General features: G+C 49.7%; 1 protein-coding gene across 3 annotated transcripts in view; it reads left to right on the top strand.

Moving 5' to 3' along the window:
* Positions 1-14399, top strand: part of acvr2ba (activin A receptor type 2Ba) — a 184531-nt gene that overhangs the window by 146188 nt on the left and 23944 nt on the right. For all 3 annotated transcript variants that reach the window (XM_038798486.1, XM_038798487.1, XM_038798485.1), the window contains exons 4-6: positions 395-546; positions 2201-2344; positions 12453-12596. In XM_038798486.1, the coding sequence (XP_038654414.1) occupies positions 395-546; positions 2201-2344; positions 12453-12596 (440 nt within the window). The remainder of the gene's footprint in view (positions 1-394; positions 547-2200; positions 2345-12452; positions 12597-14399) is intronic.

Below are 14399 nucleotides of genomic sequence, written 5' to 3'. Positions count from 1 at the left end.
AAGGAAACCCATGGTGTGACGAGGAAATGCTTGATCCTTGCTGTATACATCCATCATTGCCCTGGTTAAGAACAGGGAGTGCTAATGTACAGGGGTTTCAGCACCCAGGATGTAAGTTGGGGTTGGGGGGGGGGGAATTCTGACAGACTTTCAACCACTGGTGCCCTGTCTATCTGCCACTTGCCAAGAAGGAAGCAAGCTCTATGACCTGCAATACCTGCCCAATGATTGCTCGTTGTCAACCTTCGTGTGTGCAGAATGCGTGGGCTTGTGCTAAATCTAATGTCTGTTGCTCACGTGCGTGTTTGTTTGTGCGCGCATGCACTTGTGTGTGTAGCGGGGGGTGACGCACATGCTGAATTTTATTTTCTCAAGTTCCATTTTCCCCACCCAGTTGTGTTTGAGCCACCGCCTCCAACTCCTTCGCTGCTGAACATTCTGGTGTATGCCCTGCTTCCCATCACTGGCCTGTCCATGATCATCCTGCTGGCCTTTTGGATGTACCGCCATCGTAAGCCTCCATACGGACATGTGGACATGAATGAGGTTAGTAACCCTCGCCGTCTGTGACCTGTAGGCAGCAGCTTTAAATGGTGAAAAGATGACCCCCCCCCCCCCCCCCCCCAAAACATTCTGTGACTGTGGTTATGTTGTTATACGTGGTTGCACAGAGCAAGATCCCATGAGCAGCGAGGGGATATCTGGATGGTCTGTTGATTTTTTTTTGTTGTGAAGGAAGGTGTCTTGACCAGGCCCCCTGGAGTCCTGTCACAGAATCTTCCGTCCCCACTCAAATTGAATAGGTCGTGGTTTAATGCTTCATCTGTCCTGGTTGTGAAAACAGACAAAAGAAAGAAGACGTAGCTCCGCTCACTCCCACAGCCTGGCCCAAAGAGGTGTGAGCAATTCAGCCCCCGAGCCCTCCCCGCCATTCAATACGATCATGGCTGACCTCCTCATGGCCTGGTCTCCACCTTCCTGCCTGCTCCCCATAGCCCTTCATCCCGCTACTAATTAAAAACCAATCAATCTATATCGCTACTAATTAAAAACTGATCTACCTCTCCCCAAATTTGTTCAGTATTCCGGCATCCACTGCGCTCTGGGGTATTCCACGGATTCAAGACGTGAAGTAATTTATCCCCACTTGCCTCAAAATGGTTGCGTACATCTGCCCAAGAGGGCAGGTGGATTTTGACATTTCATCTGTCAGGGCGACATGGTAGCACAGTGGTTAGCACTGTGGCTTCACAGCTCCAGGGTCCCATGTTCGATTCCTGGCTTGGGTCGTTGTCTGTGTGGAGTCTGCACATTCTCCCCCATGTCTGTGTGGGTTTCCTCCGGGTGCTCCAGTTTCCTCCCACAAGTCCCGAAAGACGTGCTGTTAGGTGAATTGGACATTCTGAATTCTCCCTCTGTGTACCCGAACAGGCGCCGGAATGTGGCGACTAGGGGATTTTCACAGTAACCTCATTGCAGTGTTAATGTAAGCCTACTTGTGACAGTAATAAAAATTATGATTATTAATCCCTGTGCTACCTTGCTGCTCTCTCTCTCTCTCTATCTCTATCTCTATCTCTATCTCTCTCTATCTCTCTCTCCTCAGCTGTGCGCGCCTGCCCCACGCCAGCTGCTACGCGCTCAGCTGAGAAAGTCAGGATTAGACTCTGGGTAATTTGGAAGAATTATTTTTTCCTCGTGGAAAACTATTGTAGCGCTATGGCTGCTGAGGCTGAGACTACAGCAATGTTTAAAAAGGGATCTATTTGACAAGGACGGGGGTGGGTTGTGGGGGTACGAGGAAAGAAAATATCGTTAGATCCAAGTGAAGCGAGATCATTGCTGAGCATGACGGGCCAAATGGTGGCTCCCTATATGAAAAATATAATGTGCTGGAAATACATGGGGGAGTCAGCATCTGAAGAGAAAAGACCACACACTCTTTGCTGGAACGAAGCTGCTTTCTGATGGGGTTAGTCTAATAACTTGCTTTCTTTCTCTGCCTCTTCAGATTATCTGTTTCTCTCTTGTGCAGTCCCGCACATACCTGTTTCCATCTATTTCTGTCCCTTGCCCTCTTTTCTATGTATTCCCTCAATTATAATGTTAGAAACTTTGATACATCATAATTTAAAGTTTCCCACTGGAGTGTGTGTGTGTGTGTGTGTGACCACTCTTGCCCGAATTGTATTTTGTACAGGACACAAGTCTGCCCTCTCCGTCACCCCTGGAAGGCCTGAAGCCTCTCCAGTTACTCGAGATAAAAGCCAGAGGGAGGTTCGGTTGTGTCTGGAAGGCGCGGCTAATGAACGACTACGTGGCTGTAAAAATCTTCCCTGTTCAGGTAAGAGTTTGGCAAATCTTTTGTACCGTGCTTTTACTTTCAAAGCGATTTATTGAGACAAAGGTGCCATTGTCGTCCCTTTAGTTGATCACCATGTGGTTCAAAACCCCTTGCCAGAACTGGCTTGAACATCTTACAACTTTAATTTATGCTCCTAGACTTGACTATTCCAATACAGCCCTGGTTGGCCCCCTGTAAACTTGAGGTCTTGCAAAACCCTACTGCTCAAGTCTCAACTTGCAGCAAGTCCCGTTCCTCTATCATCACTGTTCTTGCTGACCTCGTATTGGCTCTTGGGCTGTGCTTGCTTACCTATCCATCCTGTCACACATTGCTCCCCATATCCATTCACCACAGCGCACAACCCTAGAATCTCAGAATCATAGAATTTTCAGTTCAGAAGGAGACCATTCGGCCCATCAAGTCTACACCGGCCCTTGGAAAGCGCACCCTACCTAAGCCCACACCTCCACCCTATCTCAGTAACCCCATCCAACCTTTTTTGAACACTAAGGGCAATTTTAGCATGGCCAATCCATCTAACCTGCATATCTTTGGACTGTGGGAGGAAACCGGAGCACCCAGAGGAAACATACGCAGACACGGGAGAACATGCAGACTCAGCACAGACAGTGACCCAAGCCAGGAATCGAACTTGGGACCCTGGAGCTGTGAAGCAACTGTGCTAACCATTGTGCTACCGTTTTCCCCCTCCGGGAAGTTCAGCAAATCGAGGAAAATGCAGGCCTTCTCAGGCACCAGGACTTCGATAATCCACTCCAGTACTGCTCAAAGTCACACCAGCTTTTTTGGATCCTTGCACTTATCCTTCGACAGTGCCGCGCAACCGCGAGGAAGCTTCAGAGGCTGAACCGCGTCCACAAGGAGACAAACGTTTTGTGAAAACCCAACAAGAGACCAGTTCTGGCTTAAAGACCAGTTCTCTCATAAAGCTCGCATGAAAACTCGTACTCCCATGGGCACAAACCATGGTGGGTGTGAATACTTGATGAACAAATAGAAAACTAAAAACTCTCCAGTGTGTGACTGAGTTCGCCTGGAACAGACCACCACACACGCATCTCTCAATGAAAAGAAAATGAAAATCGCTTATTGTCACGAGTAGGCTTCAATGAAGTTACTGTGAAAAGCCCCTAGTCGCCACATTCCGGCGCCTGTTCGGGGAGGCTGTTACGGACAGGCGCCGGAATGTGGCATGCCAGATTTCAAAATAAGACGACAACATTGCCAACAATACATTCCATTAATCCTGATGTAATTATCATTCACCTCAAATGTAATATTAGAAGAACTAGGAGCAGGAGTAGGCCACCAGGCCCTTCGAGCCTGCTCCACCATTCAATGAGATCATGGCTGATCTTTTGTGGACTCAGCTCCACTTTTCTGCCCGAACACCATAACCCTTTATTCATCAAAAAAATATCCATCTTGATCTTGAAAATATTTAATGAAGAAGCCTCAACTGCTTCACTGGGTAAGGAATTCCATAGATTCTACAACCCTTTGGGGGAAGAAGTTCCTCCTAAACTCAGTCCTGAATCTACTTCCCCTTATTTTGAGGCTATGCCCCCTAGTTCTGCTTTCACCCACCAGTGGAAACAACCTGCCCGCATCTATCCTATCTATTCCCTTCATAATTTTATATGCTTTTATAAGATCCCCCCCCCCCCCCCCCCCCCCCCCCCGCATCCTTCTAAATTCCAATGAGTACAGTCCCAGTCTACTCAACATCTCCTCGTAATCCAACCCCCTCAACTCTGGGATTAACCTAGTGAATCTCCTCTGCACACCCTCCAGCGCCAGTACGTCCTTATAGTCATTCTTCTCCATTTACATTGTGATGAATGCAGGAATTAAAAAATATATGTATACATTTTATTGGAGACATTTTCAAATATATACAACAAAGGAGATGAGCAACCCCAGCAACAGCAAACAGGCACAATGTCCTTACTCACCACCTAAAAAAACTCCCTCCGTACCCGCTGCCACCCCTTTGCCAACCTCCCATTTGTTTACTTTTAACCCAAACAGAAAATGACCCCCCCTCTCATTGATGAAGACTCAATACTCCTTAAAGAAGTCAATGAGCAGCTTGCACCTCGAGGTGAACTCCCTCCTCTGCACCTCGAGAGGCGAACTTGATTTTCTCTAAGTGCAGGAACTCTGCCAATACCCCAGCACAAACAAACTCCAGCTGCGGGCAATCAGGGAGGCGAAGGCCAACTCGTCAGCCTATCTCCCCCACCTGCACTCTCAGATCCTCCGACACTCCCAAATATTGCCACCTCCGGACTTGGAGCTGCTGTTACCCCCAAACTCTTCGATGTTATATCCTACCCAAACCCTCTCTCTCTCTCTCTCTCTCTCTCTCTCTCTCTCTCTCTCTCTCTCTCTCTTCCATCCCCCCCCCCATCCCACTCCAAAAAAAAACCTTGGACATGCCCAAAATATGTGGACATGTATGTCGGCCTCCCTGCACAATGCCCATGCCTATCCTGCACCCCTGGAAAGACCGATTCATCCTGGATACCGTCATGTGGGCCTGTGTACAAGTTTGAACTGGATGAGACTTAGTCTTAGAACATAGAACAGCACAGAACAGGCCCTTCGGCCCTCGATGTTGTGCCGAGGAATGATCACCCTACTCAAACCCACGTATCCACCCTATACCCATAACCCAACAACCCTCCCCTTAACCTTACTTTTTAGGACACTACGGGCAATTTAGCATGGCCAATCCACCTAACCCGCACATCTTTGGACTGTGGGAGGAAACCGGAGCACCCGGAGGAAACCCACGCACACACGGGGAGGACGTGCAGACTCCACACAGACAGTGACCCAAGCCGGGAATCGAACCTGGGACCCTGGAGCTGTGAAGCATTTATGCTAACCACCATGCTACCATGCTGCCCTACAAGGAACACAAAGTTAGCATTCAACTGCAGCAAGTAATTATTGCTTTGAACATAGAACATTCAGTGCAGAAGGAGGCCATTTGGCCCATCGAGTCTGCACCAACCCACTTTAAGCCCTCACTTCCAATCTATCCCCCGTAACCCAATAACCCCATCTAACCTTTTTGGACACTTTAGGGCAATTTTAGCATGTCCAATCCACCTACCCCTGCACGTCTTTGGACTGTGGGAGGAAACCAGAGGACCCGGAGGAGAACGTGCAGACTCCGCACAGACAGTGACCCAGAGGGCAATTGAAACTGGGACCCTGACACTATGAAGCCACAGTGCTAACCACTATGCTACCCTGCTGCCCTGTGAAGGCAAGTGGTAGGTTGGCACAAGGGGCATGGAGGAAAAGAACAAAGAAGTCTTGTTATAATTGTACAGGGCTTTGATAAGACCACACCACGAATACAATGTGCGGTGTCCATCTCCATATTAAGAAAGGGTATATTTGCATTAGAGGGGGTACAGCGAAGGTTCACTAAATTGGTCCCTAGGATGAGAAGGTTGTCCTATGCCGAGGGGCTGGATAAATTGGCTCTATATTCCATGGAGTTTAGAAGAATGAAAGGTGATATCATTGAACCATTCAAGATTCCGAATAGCTCGACAGAGGAGATACGGAGAAATTGTTTCCTGGGCTGGGGAATATTGACCATGGGGGCAGTGCCTCAGGATAAAGGGCCAAATATTTAGGACTGCGATGAGGAGAAATTTCTTCACTTGAAGTGTTGTGAATCTTTGGAATTCTCTCCACTAGAGGGTTGAATACATCTTGGGCAGGGATAGACAGATTTTTGGGGACGTGGGGAATTAAGAGAGCAGCCCACTCACTAGCCTAGATTGCCTAACGCTGCCTTAGGGACTTGGGGAGCGATCCTATGGCCACGCTACGCCGGAAAAGCAACTCGCCGCGGCGCAGTATGGCCAATAAAAGCCGGGAGACCCCGCTTCTGGGATCTACCTGGCTCGCAATGTCTCGCGAGATCTAACGCGATCCCACCAGATGTTGCGATGTAAATCCCACTCATTGTGGGCCGGATCACTTTTTGGCAAATCTGCATATTGGAGCGAGGCAGCAATGTGCAGATTCCCGAGGCACCTGAGTCTTTGGGGTCCATCCCCTTTGCCTCACAGACCTCGGGCGAGCGCCGTTCAGCTTCTGGTCCCCACAAACGGGGACGAGATGGAACTGCACTTGTGGGAGTCTCCCAGGAGATCGGAGGCCCCCAGCCGCATGCCGTTTGGGCAGGGTGGTGCCCTGGTTCCGCTGGTGTCACCTGGACACCCTGGCAGTATCAGCCGGGCACCCTGGCAGTATCAGCCTGGCACCCTGGCAGTATCAGCCTGGCACCCTGGCAGTATCAGCCGGGCACCCTGGCAGTATCAGCCTGGCACCCTGGCAGTATCAGCCTGGCACCCTGGCAGTATCAGCCGGGCACCCTGGCAGTATCAGCCTGGCACCCTGGCAGTATCAGCCTGGCACCCTGGCAGTATCAGCCTGGCACCCTGGCAGTATCAGCCGGGCACCCTGGCAGTATCAGCCTGGCACCCTGGCAGTATCAGCCTGCAGCCTGGCACCCTGGCAGTATCAGCCTGGCACCCTGGCAGTATTAGCCTGCAGCCTGGCACCCTGGCAGTATCAGCCTACCCGTCTACAGAGGTGGGTTAGCCGCCCTCTGTCTTTGGCAAGCCGAGTCCAATCGGTGAAGATAAATATTCTACCGAGGTTTCTGTTCCTATTCCGTGTGTTTGCTGGTGTTTCTACCGAAGGAGTTTTTTGTGGGGGTGGAGAGATTGATTTCATCCTTCATCTGGGTGGGCAAGGTAGCAAGGATTTGGAAAAAGGAGCCCAAGTGCATGAATCATAAATGGTTGGTAGGCAGGTACAGTAAGTAATGAGGGAAGCTAATCATAGAATTTACAGTGATGGCCAGTGGAAGGTTGTTGACTAAAAAAGGTAAAATTGGGCTGAATGTGCAGAAGGAGGCCATTCGGCCCATCGAGCCTGCACCGGCTCTTGGAAAGAACACCCTACTTAAGCCCACACCTGGGCTGGTATAGCACACTGGGCTAAATCGCTGGCTTTTAAAGCTGACCAAGGCAGGTTAGCAGCACGGTTCAATTCCCGTACCAGCCTCCCCGAAGAGGTGCCGGAATGTGGCGACTAGGGGCTTTTCACAGTAACTTCATTTGAAGCCTACTCGTGACAATAAGCGATTTTTCTTTTTTTTTTTCTTCTTTTTTTTTCTTCACCTCCACCCTATCCCCGTAACCCAGTAACCTCACCTAACCTTTTGAAAATGAAATGAAAATCGCTTATTGTCACGAGTAGGCTTCAATGAAGTTACTGTGAAAAGCCCCTAGTCGCCACATTCCGGCGCCTGTCCGGGGAGCAATTTAACATGGCCAATCCACCTAACCTGCACATCTTTGGACTGGGAGGAAACCCATGCAGACACGAGGAGAAAGTGCAAACTGCACACAGTCACCCGAGGCCGGAATTGAACCTGGGTCCCTGGAGCTGTGAGGCAGCAGTGCTAGCCATTGTGCCACACTCAAATGCTTTAATTTATTGCATGGGAAATTGATTGCAAGAGTAAGACGGTTATGCTTCAGTTGTACAGGGCTTTGGTGAGACCACCCATCTGGTGTATTGTGTACAGAATTGGTTTTCTTCATCAAGGACGGATATAAAATGCATTGGAAGCAGTACAGAGAAGGATTACCAGACTAATACCTGGAATGGAAGGGTTGTCTTTATGAGGGAAGGTGGGACAGGCTTGACTTGTAGCCGCTGGAGTTTGGAAGAGTAAGAGATGGACCTGATTGAGATGAGGGAAAGGATTTTCTCCGAGGACAGTGAGACTCTGGAACTCTCTTCCTCAAAAAGGGGTTGAGGCAGAGCCTTTGAATTTTTTAAAGCAGAGCTAGATAGATTCTTAAACAAAGACAGAAAAATGAGCAGGGGTGGGGTGGGGGAGAAGGTTATCGGGCGTAGGCGGGAATGTGGGGTTGAGCATAAAATTCAGACCAGCACAGGGATTAGCATTTGGTATTCAGTTGATGAATACATAATGGAAGATTCTTTGAAAGGGAGAGAGATGATTTAGTAGATTTTGTAACCAGCTCATGCATATTGCTGGGTGGAAGGGTTGAAAAATTTACCGACGCCCAGGTGACTTTCCAGAAGGTTTGGTTTTCTCGATGACCGGTGGAAGGTTGTTGACTAAAAAAGAGAAAATTGGGCTGAGTGTGCAGAGTACTTTGGTACAGAATAATGTGGATGCAATTGGATTTCAGTCAACTCAAAGCCACTTTGCTGAGAGATGGACAAATCGTGCCAGGTTTTCTACATCAACCAATCCAACAGCCAGCCTCCAAACCTTCATACGACAGCAACTTTAATGGTTAGATCAGCAATTAGACACATCCAAAAAAACAGAACAGTGTGAACGACAGCAAAACATTATTTGCTAAAGTGGTTCCACATCCAGAAACTTGGGAGGACCCTTTTCACTGTCTCCGTTCTAATTCGCTTCTTCAGGTTTCCTTTGCCCAGAGGTTAGGAGAACACTTTCTACTTCAGCTCAGAAACGTGCCATATGAAAGTAAATTAGATGTGTTTTGGTAGATTGGAATTCAGTGCTGTCTTTGCAGGCACAATACTGCTACGGTCCACACAAGCACTGAAGCTTTAAGCCTGTTATTGATTCCGATCAACCACAATTTAACCAATAAATTGTACGGAAATTTGGGCTGGGTGTTGTCTTTTTAATTAATTTAGTGTACCCAATTCATTTTCTCCAATTAAGGGGCAATTTAGGGTGGCCAATCCACCTACCCTGCACATCTTTAGGTTGTGGGGGCGAAACCCACGCAAACACGGGGAGAATGTGCAAACTCCACACGGACCCGGAGCCAGGATTGAACCTGGGACCTCAGCGCCGTGAGGCAGCAGTGCTAATCACTGCGCCAACGTGCTGCCCTATTATTGTTGATCTGTTGTAATAGCACTGCAGCTTGGGTCTCCACATGTAAGAAAGGGTACACTTGCATTGGAGGTTGCACAACAAAGCTTCATTCAATGTGTCCCTGGGATGAGGGTGCTGCCCTATGTTGAGCGGATGAGCAAATTGGGCCTATATTCTCTGGAGTTTAGAAGAATCGGAGGTGATCTCATTGAAAGCCTCCAGATTCTGAGGGGACTAGGTAGGGTGAACGCTGAGAGATTGTTTCCGCTGTCCGGGGAATCTAAAACACGAGGCACTGCCTCGGGATAAGGGAGGGCGGGCCGATCATTTAGAACGGAAGCGAGGGAGAATCGCTTCATTCAAAGGAATTTGAATCTCTGGAATTCTGATCCCGGAAGGTTTTGGATGCTCCATCGTTGAATATATTTAAGGCTGCGATGGGCAGATTTTTGGCGTCTCAGGGAATTGAGGGATATGGGGAGTGGACAGGAAAATGGAGTTGAAGATCAGCCATTGAATGGTGGAGCAGGTTCAAAGGTCACATGGCCGATTCTTCTGTCCTTGTGTGGAGAAGAGCCGAGGTGAAAAGCTTGAAGTTTGCAACATGGAGATTTTGTGTATTTTTAAATTTATTTATTCACTTTACATTGGTTCGGCCGGCATTTATTACTCGTCCAAAATTTCCATTGAGAAGGAAGGTGGTAGTCAGCTGCCTTCTTGAACCTCGGCAGGCCATTTGTTTTCTGACCACCCACCCTTCTGTTGGAAAGAAAGTTTCTGTGTTCTGACCCAGCCCCAGTTAAGGAATAGCGATAAATGTTCCAAGCCGGGATGGAGCATGGCTTTCTTGACTCTTTCATAGGATGTGGGCGTCGCCGGCTGGGACGGCATTTGTTGCCCGTCCCTAATTGCCCATGAACAGAGTGTTTTAAAAAAAATAAATTTAGAGTACCCAATTATTTTTTCCAATTAAGGGGCAATTTAGAGTGGCCAATCTACCTATCCTGCACATCTTTGGGTTGTGGGGGTGAAACCCACGCAGACAGGAGGAGAATGTGCAAACTCCACACGGACAGTGACCCATTGCCGGGATTCAAACCCAGGTCCTCAGCGCCGTAGGCAGCAATGCGTGAACTGAGTGGTTTGCTCGGCCATTTCAGAGGGCAGTTAAGAGTCAACCACATTGCTGTGGGTCTGGAGTCACATCTAGGCCAGACCGGGTAAGGGTGGCAGATTTCCTTCCCTAAAGGACATGAGTGAACCGGATGGGTTTTTTGCCACAATCTGATACACGTCATGGTCAGCATTACTGAGACGGGCTGAATACTCCAGATTTATTCATTCAATTCAAATTCCACCAGCAGTGGATTTGAACCTATGCCCACAGAGGGTTTGCCTGGGTCTCTGGGTCACCAGTCCAGTGATAGCACCACACCATCTTCTCTGGAGGGGAAACTTGTAAGTGGTGGTGTTCCATGCATCCACTGCCCTTGTCCTTCTAGGTAGCAGAGGTGAAAGGTTTGGAAGGTGCTGTCTGAGGAGTCCTGGGGAGTTGCTGCCGTGCATCGTGAAGGGGCATGGAGAAAGGAGAAAATAGAAACCAGTCTGGGACATTGAAATAACCTTGTGGGACTCTGGTTATTCATGAGAGGTGACAGTGGCACTAGTAATGGAACAAATTCTGTCGGAGTTCCCTGCATTGTGTGGCTCGCTGAGCTGAACACGAGCGTAGAATTAGGAGTAGACCACTAGGCCCCTCCAGCCTGCTCCTCCATTCAATACGATCATGGCTCACCTGATTGTAACCTCAACCCCACGTTCCCACCTACTCTTGATAACCTTTCACCCCACCCCCCTCTCTTACAAAGAATCTATGTCCCTCTGCCGTTTAAAAAAAAAAAAAATGGCTCTGCTTCCACCGCCTTTTGAGGAAGGGAGGCCCAAAGACACTCGAACCTCTGAGAGAGTATTTTGCCCAATCTCTGTCTTAAACAGGTGTCCCCTTATTTTTAAACAGTGGCCCTGAGCAGTCAGACTGAGCTGTACTGCCAGACGATGTGGCCTGTGCACTTTCTGATCTCACTAACCGTGAGTTGTGGTATTGCAGAGGTGGTCATGTTTATTCAGCCTCTTGAGTGTTTTGTTTGCAATGTATCATTCAAAAAAAAAACAAATCTCCACTTGTGCGAACGGTGACTGTTTCCGCCCCTGACGGGATCCAGAGCCGCGCACGAAGTAGGAAGATGTCACTTTTGACCATCACTCCATGTTGTACCTGCTGATGTTCCTGTTGGGAGCAGAAGGCGGGATTGAAATTAGTCTCGGTGACCCTGTGCGCGGGAGGGAGAAAATCAGCCGTCACTGGGTGCTGTAGCACGAAATGAGTGCCCGGTGGGGAATCATAGAATTTACAGTGAGGACTGGGCTGCGCCCGGATGGCAATGCCATCTAGAACATAGAACATAGAACAGTACAGCACAGAACAGGCCCTTCGGCCCTCAATGTTGTGCCGAGCCATGATCACCCTACTCAACCCACGTATCCACCCTATACCCGTAACCCAACAACCCCCCCCTTAACCTTACTTTTATTAGGACACTACGGGCAATTTAGCATGGCCAATCCACCTAACCCGCACATCTTTGGACTGTGGGAGGAAACCGGAGCACCCGGAGGAAACCCACGCACACAGGGGGAGGACGTGCAGACTCCACACAGACAGTGACCCAGCCGGGAATCGAACCTGGGACCCTGGAGCTGTGAAGCATTTATGCTAACCACCATGCTACCCTGCTGCCCCTGCTACCCTGCTGCCTCTATTAGGAAGCTTGACAACACCCAATCGAGGAATTGCTGAGGGGCACAATGAGGCCATTTGGCCTGCCGTGTCTACACCGGCTCTCCGAATGACCCGTCTGCCTCACGTGGACAAGACCGTGACCAGCTGGGTGAGTTTCGGTGACGGGGAACCACAAGCCAGCTGCCCCAGGACAGCGAGGAGTGAGAGAGAGAGAGAGGAGGGCGAGGTCAGGATCCTCCACTGAAGACAGCGAACCTTTATGCTACTCTTGTAGCAGGAATAGATTATTGACTAATTTCTGTGTTATTTGAAGCACTTATTGTTTTCTGTGTTTTTATTTTTGAAAGGACAAGCTATCCTGGCAGAATGAACGGGATATTTACACCACTCCCGGAATGAAGCATGAGAATGTGCTCCGCTACATCGGATCTGAAAAACGTGGATCGAACCTCGAAATGGAGCTCTGGCTTATCTCCTCCTTTCATGAGCGGGTAAGGACGTTGCAGGCATTAGACTGGGCGTGATTCACCTCCCGACCTCCGTGTTCACACTGACTGCCAGGCTGGCAGCACCTCATTCTAAAATTCCCACCTCTAAGGTTCGGGGATGGAGCAGAAAGGGCAGCGGAGGGGGGTAGACTTTGTGGGTGAAGATGGAGGCAGGCTCTTTGTAAAAAAATTTATAAATGTAGTGTACCCAATTCATTTTTTCCAATTAAGGGGCAATTTAGCATGTCCAGTCCACCTCGCCTGCACATCTTTGGGTTGTGGGTGCGAAACCCACTCAAACACAGGGAGATTGTGCAAACTCCACACGGACAGTGACCCAGAGCCGGGATCGAACCTGAGCCCTCGGCGCCGTGAGGCAGCAGTGCTCACCGCCGTGCTGCCCTGGAGGCAGGCTCTTGTAGGGGGTCGGGTTGCAGGTGCTGGCAACGGCGCCGCTCCCGATGGCCCCAAGGAAGTATTTAGTGAGGGTTCCCGGGATGGGAAGATAGGGGGATTAAGCCAGTGAAGGATCTTTTTCTGGGAGTGAGATTTTGCGAGTTTGGGGGAGCTGGGCGAGAGGTTTGGGCAGGCAAGGGTAAAGGTTTTAGGTATATGCAGGTGGAGGACTTGGAGAGGAAGCTGAACAAGACCTTCCTCCGATAGCGCCTGCCTCCTCGTTGTTGGAGGTGGTGCTGTCAAGGGGGGTGGGTGGGGGGGTGGAGGGTTAAGACAAAGTGGGAGGAAAGGTTGGGCGTGGCGCTGGAGGAGGGTTTGTGGTGTGAGGTGCTGCAGAGGTTAATGCCTCGACATTGTGCGCGAGGCTGGGGTTGACACAGCTGAAGGTGAAGTACGGGACGCACCTCACAGAGTTTAGAATGAGTCAGCTGTTGGAGGGGGTGGAGGATGTCTGTGGGCAGTGTGGGAGGGGCCCTGTAAATCATGTACATATGTTTTGGTCCTGCCCAAAGCTGGAAGGTTTTGGAGGACGGTGTTCAGCACCATCTCGGGGGTTTTACATGTGGACATGGAGCCCGATCCATAGAAGCCATATTCGGAGTGTTGGAGCGGCAGGCTGGTGTTTTACCTTCGCCTCGCTGATGGCTCATCCTGTTGGGGTGGAGGTCAGCTTCTCCACCCTGTGCCTCGGCTTGGCGGGGGGCCTGCTGAGGTTTTTGACCCTGGAAAAGGTGAAATTTGCGTTCTCCAATTGTTGGGTGTGTTTATCATGCATTTTCAGGAGTTGGTTACCGTTGACTGTTGTGGGGGGGGGGGGGGGGGGGTTTGGTAGGTTGGGGGTGTTTTATGAAGTTGTTCAAAATTGTAAAACTATTGGAGATTTTTGGAAAAAAATACTTTCAAACAAATAAGTAAAATAGAAATCCGGTCCCTGTTTCCAAATGTCCCCCAGTCCTGCAGCTGCCCAGGATGTCTGCGCTCCTCCAATCCTGGCCTCTTGCGCATCCTCAATCTTTCCCACCATTTCTCACAAAGCCTGCAGCTGCCTAAGCCCCAAGTTTGGAATTCCCTCCCTAATCCTTTCCATCTCCCTCTCTCTCTCTCTCTCTCTCTCTCTCTCTCTCTCTCTCTCTGTCTCGGACAGTGGGAGGAAACCGGAGCACCCGGAGGAAACCCACGCAGATACGGGGAGAACGTGCAGGCTCCGCACGGACAGTGCACCAAGCCGGGAATCGAACCTGGGACCCTGGAGCTGTGAAGCAACTGTGCTAACCACTGTGCTAGCATGCCGCCCAGATCTAGCAGTCCCGCAGCCTTCAGGAATCTATGGACATGCCCCCGAGGATCCTC

This window comes from Scyliorhinus canicula, chromosome 5 (genome assembly GCF_902713615.1).
Source record: "Scyliorhinus canicula chromosome 5, sScyCan1.1, whole genome shotgun sequence".
In the NCBI taxonomy this organism is placed as follows: Eukaryota; Metazoa; Chordata; class Chondrichthyes; order Carcharhiniformes; family Scyliorhinidae; genus Scyliorhinus; species Scyliorhinus canicula.
Note: the sequence above shows the minus strand (reverse complement) of the source record. Positions and strands in the feature narration are given on the sequence as shown.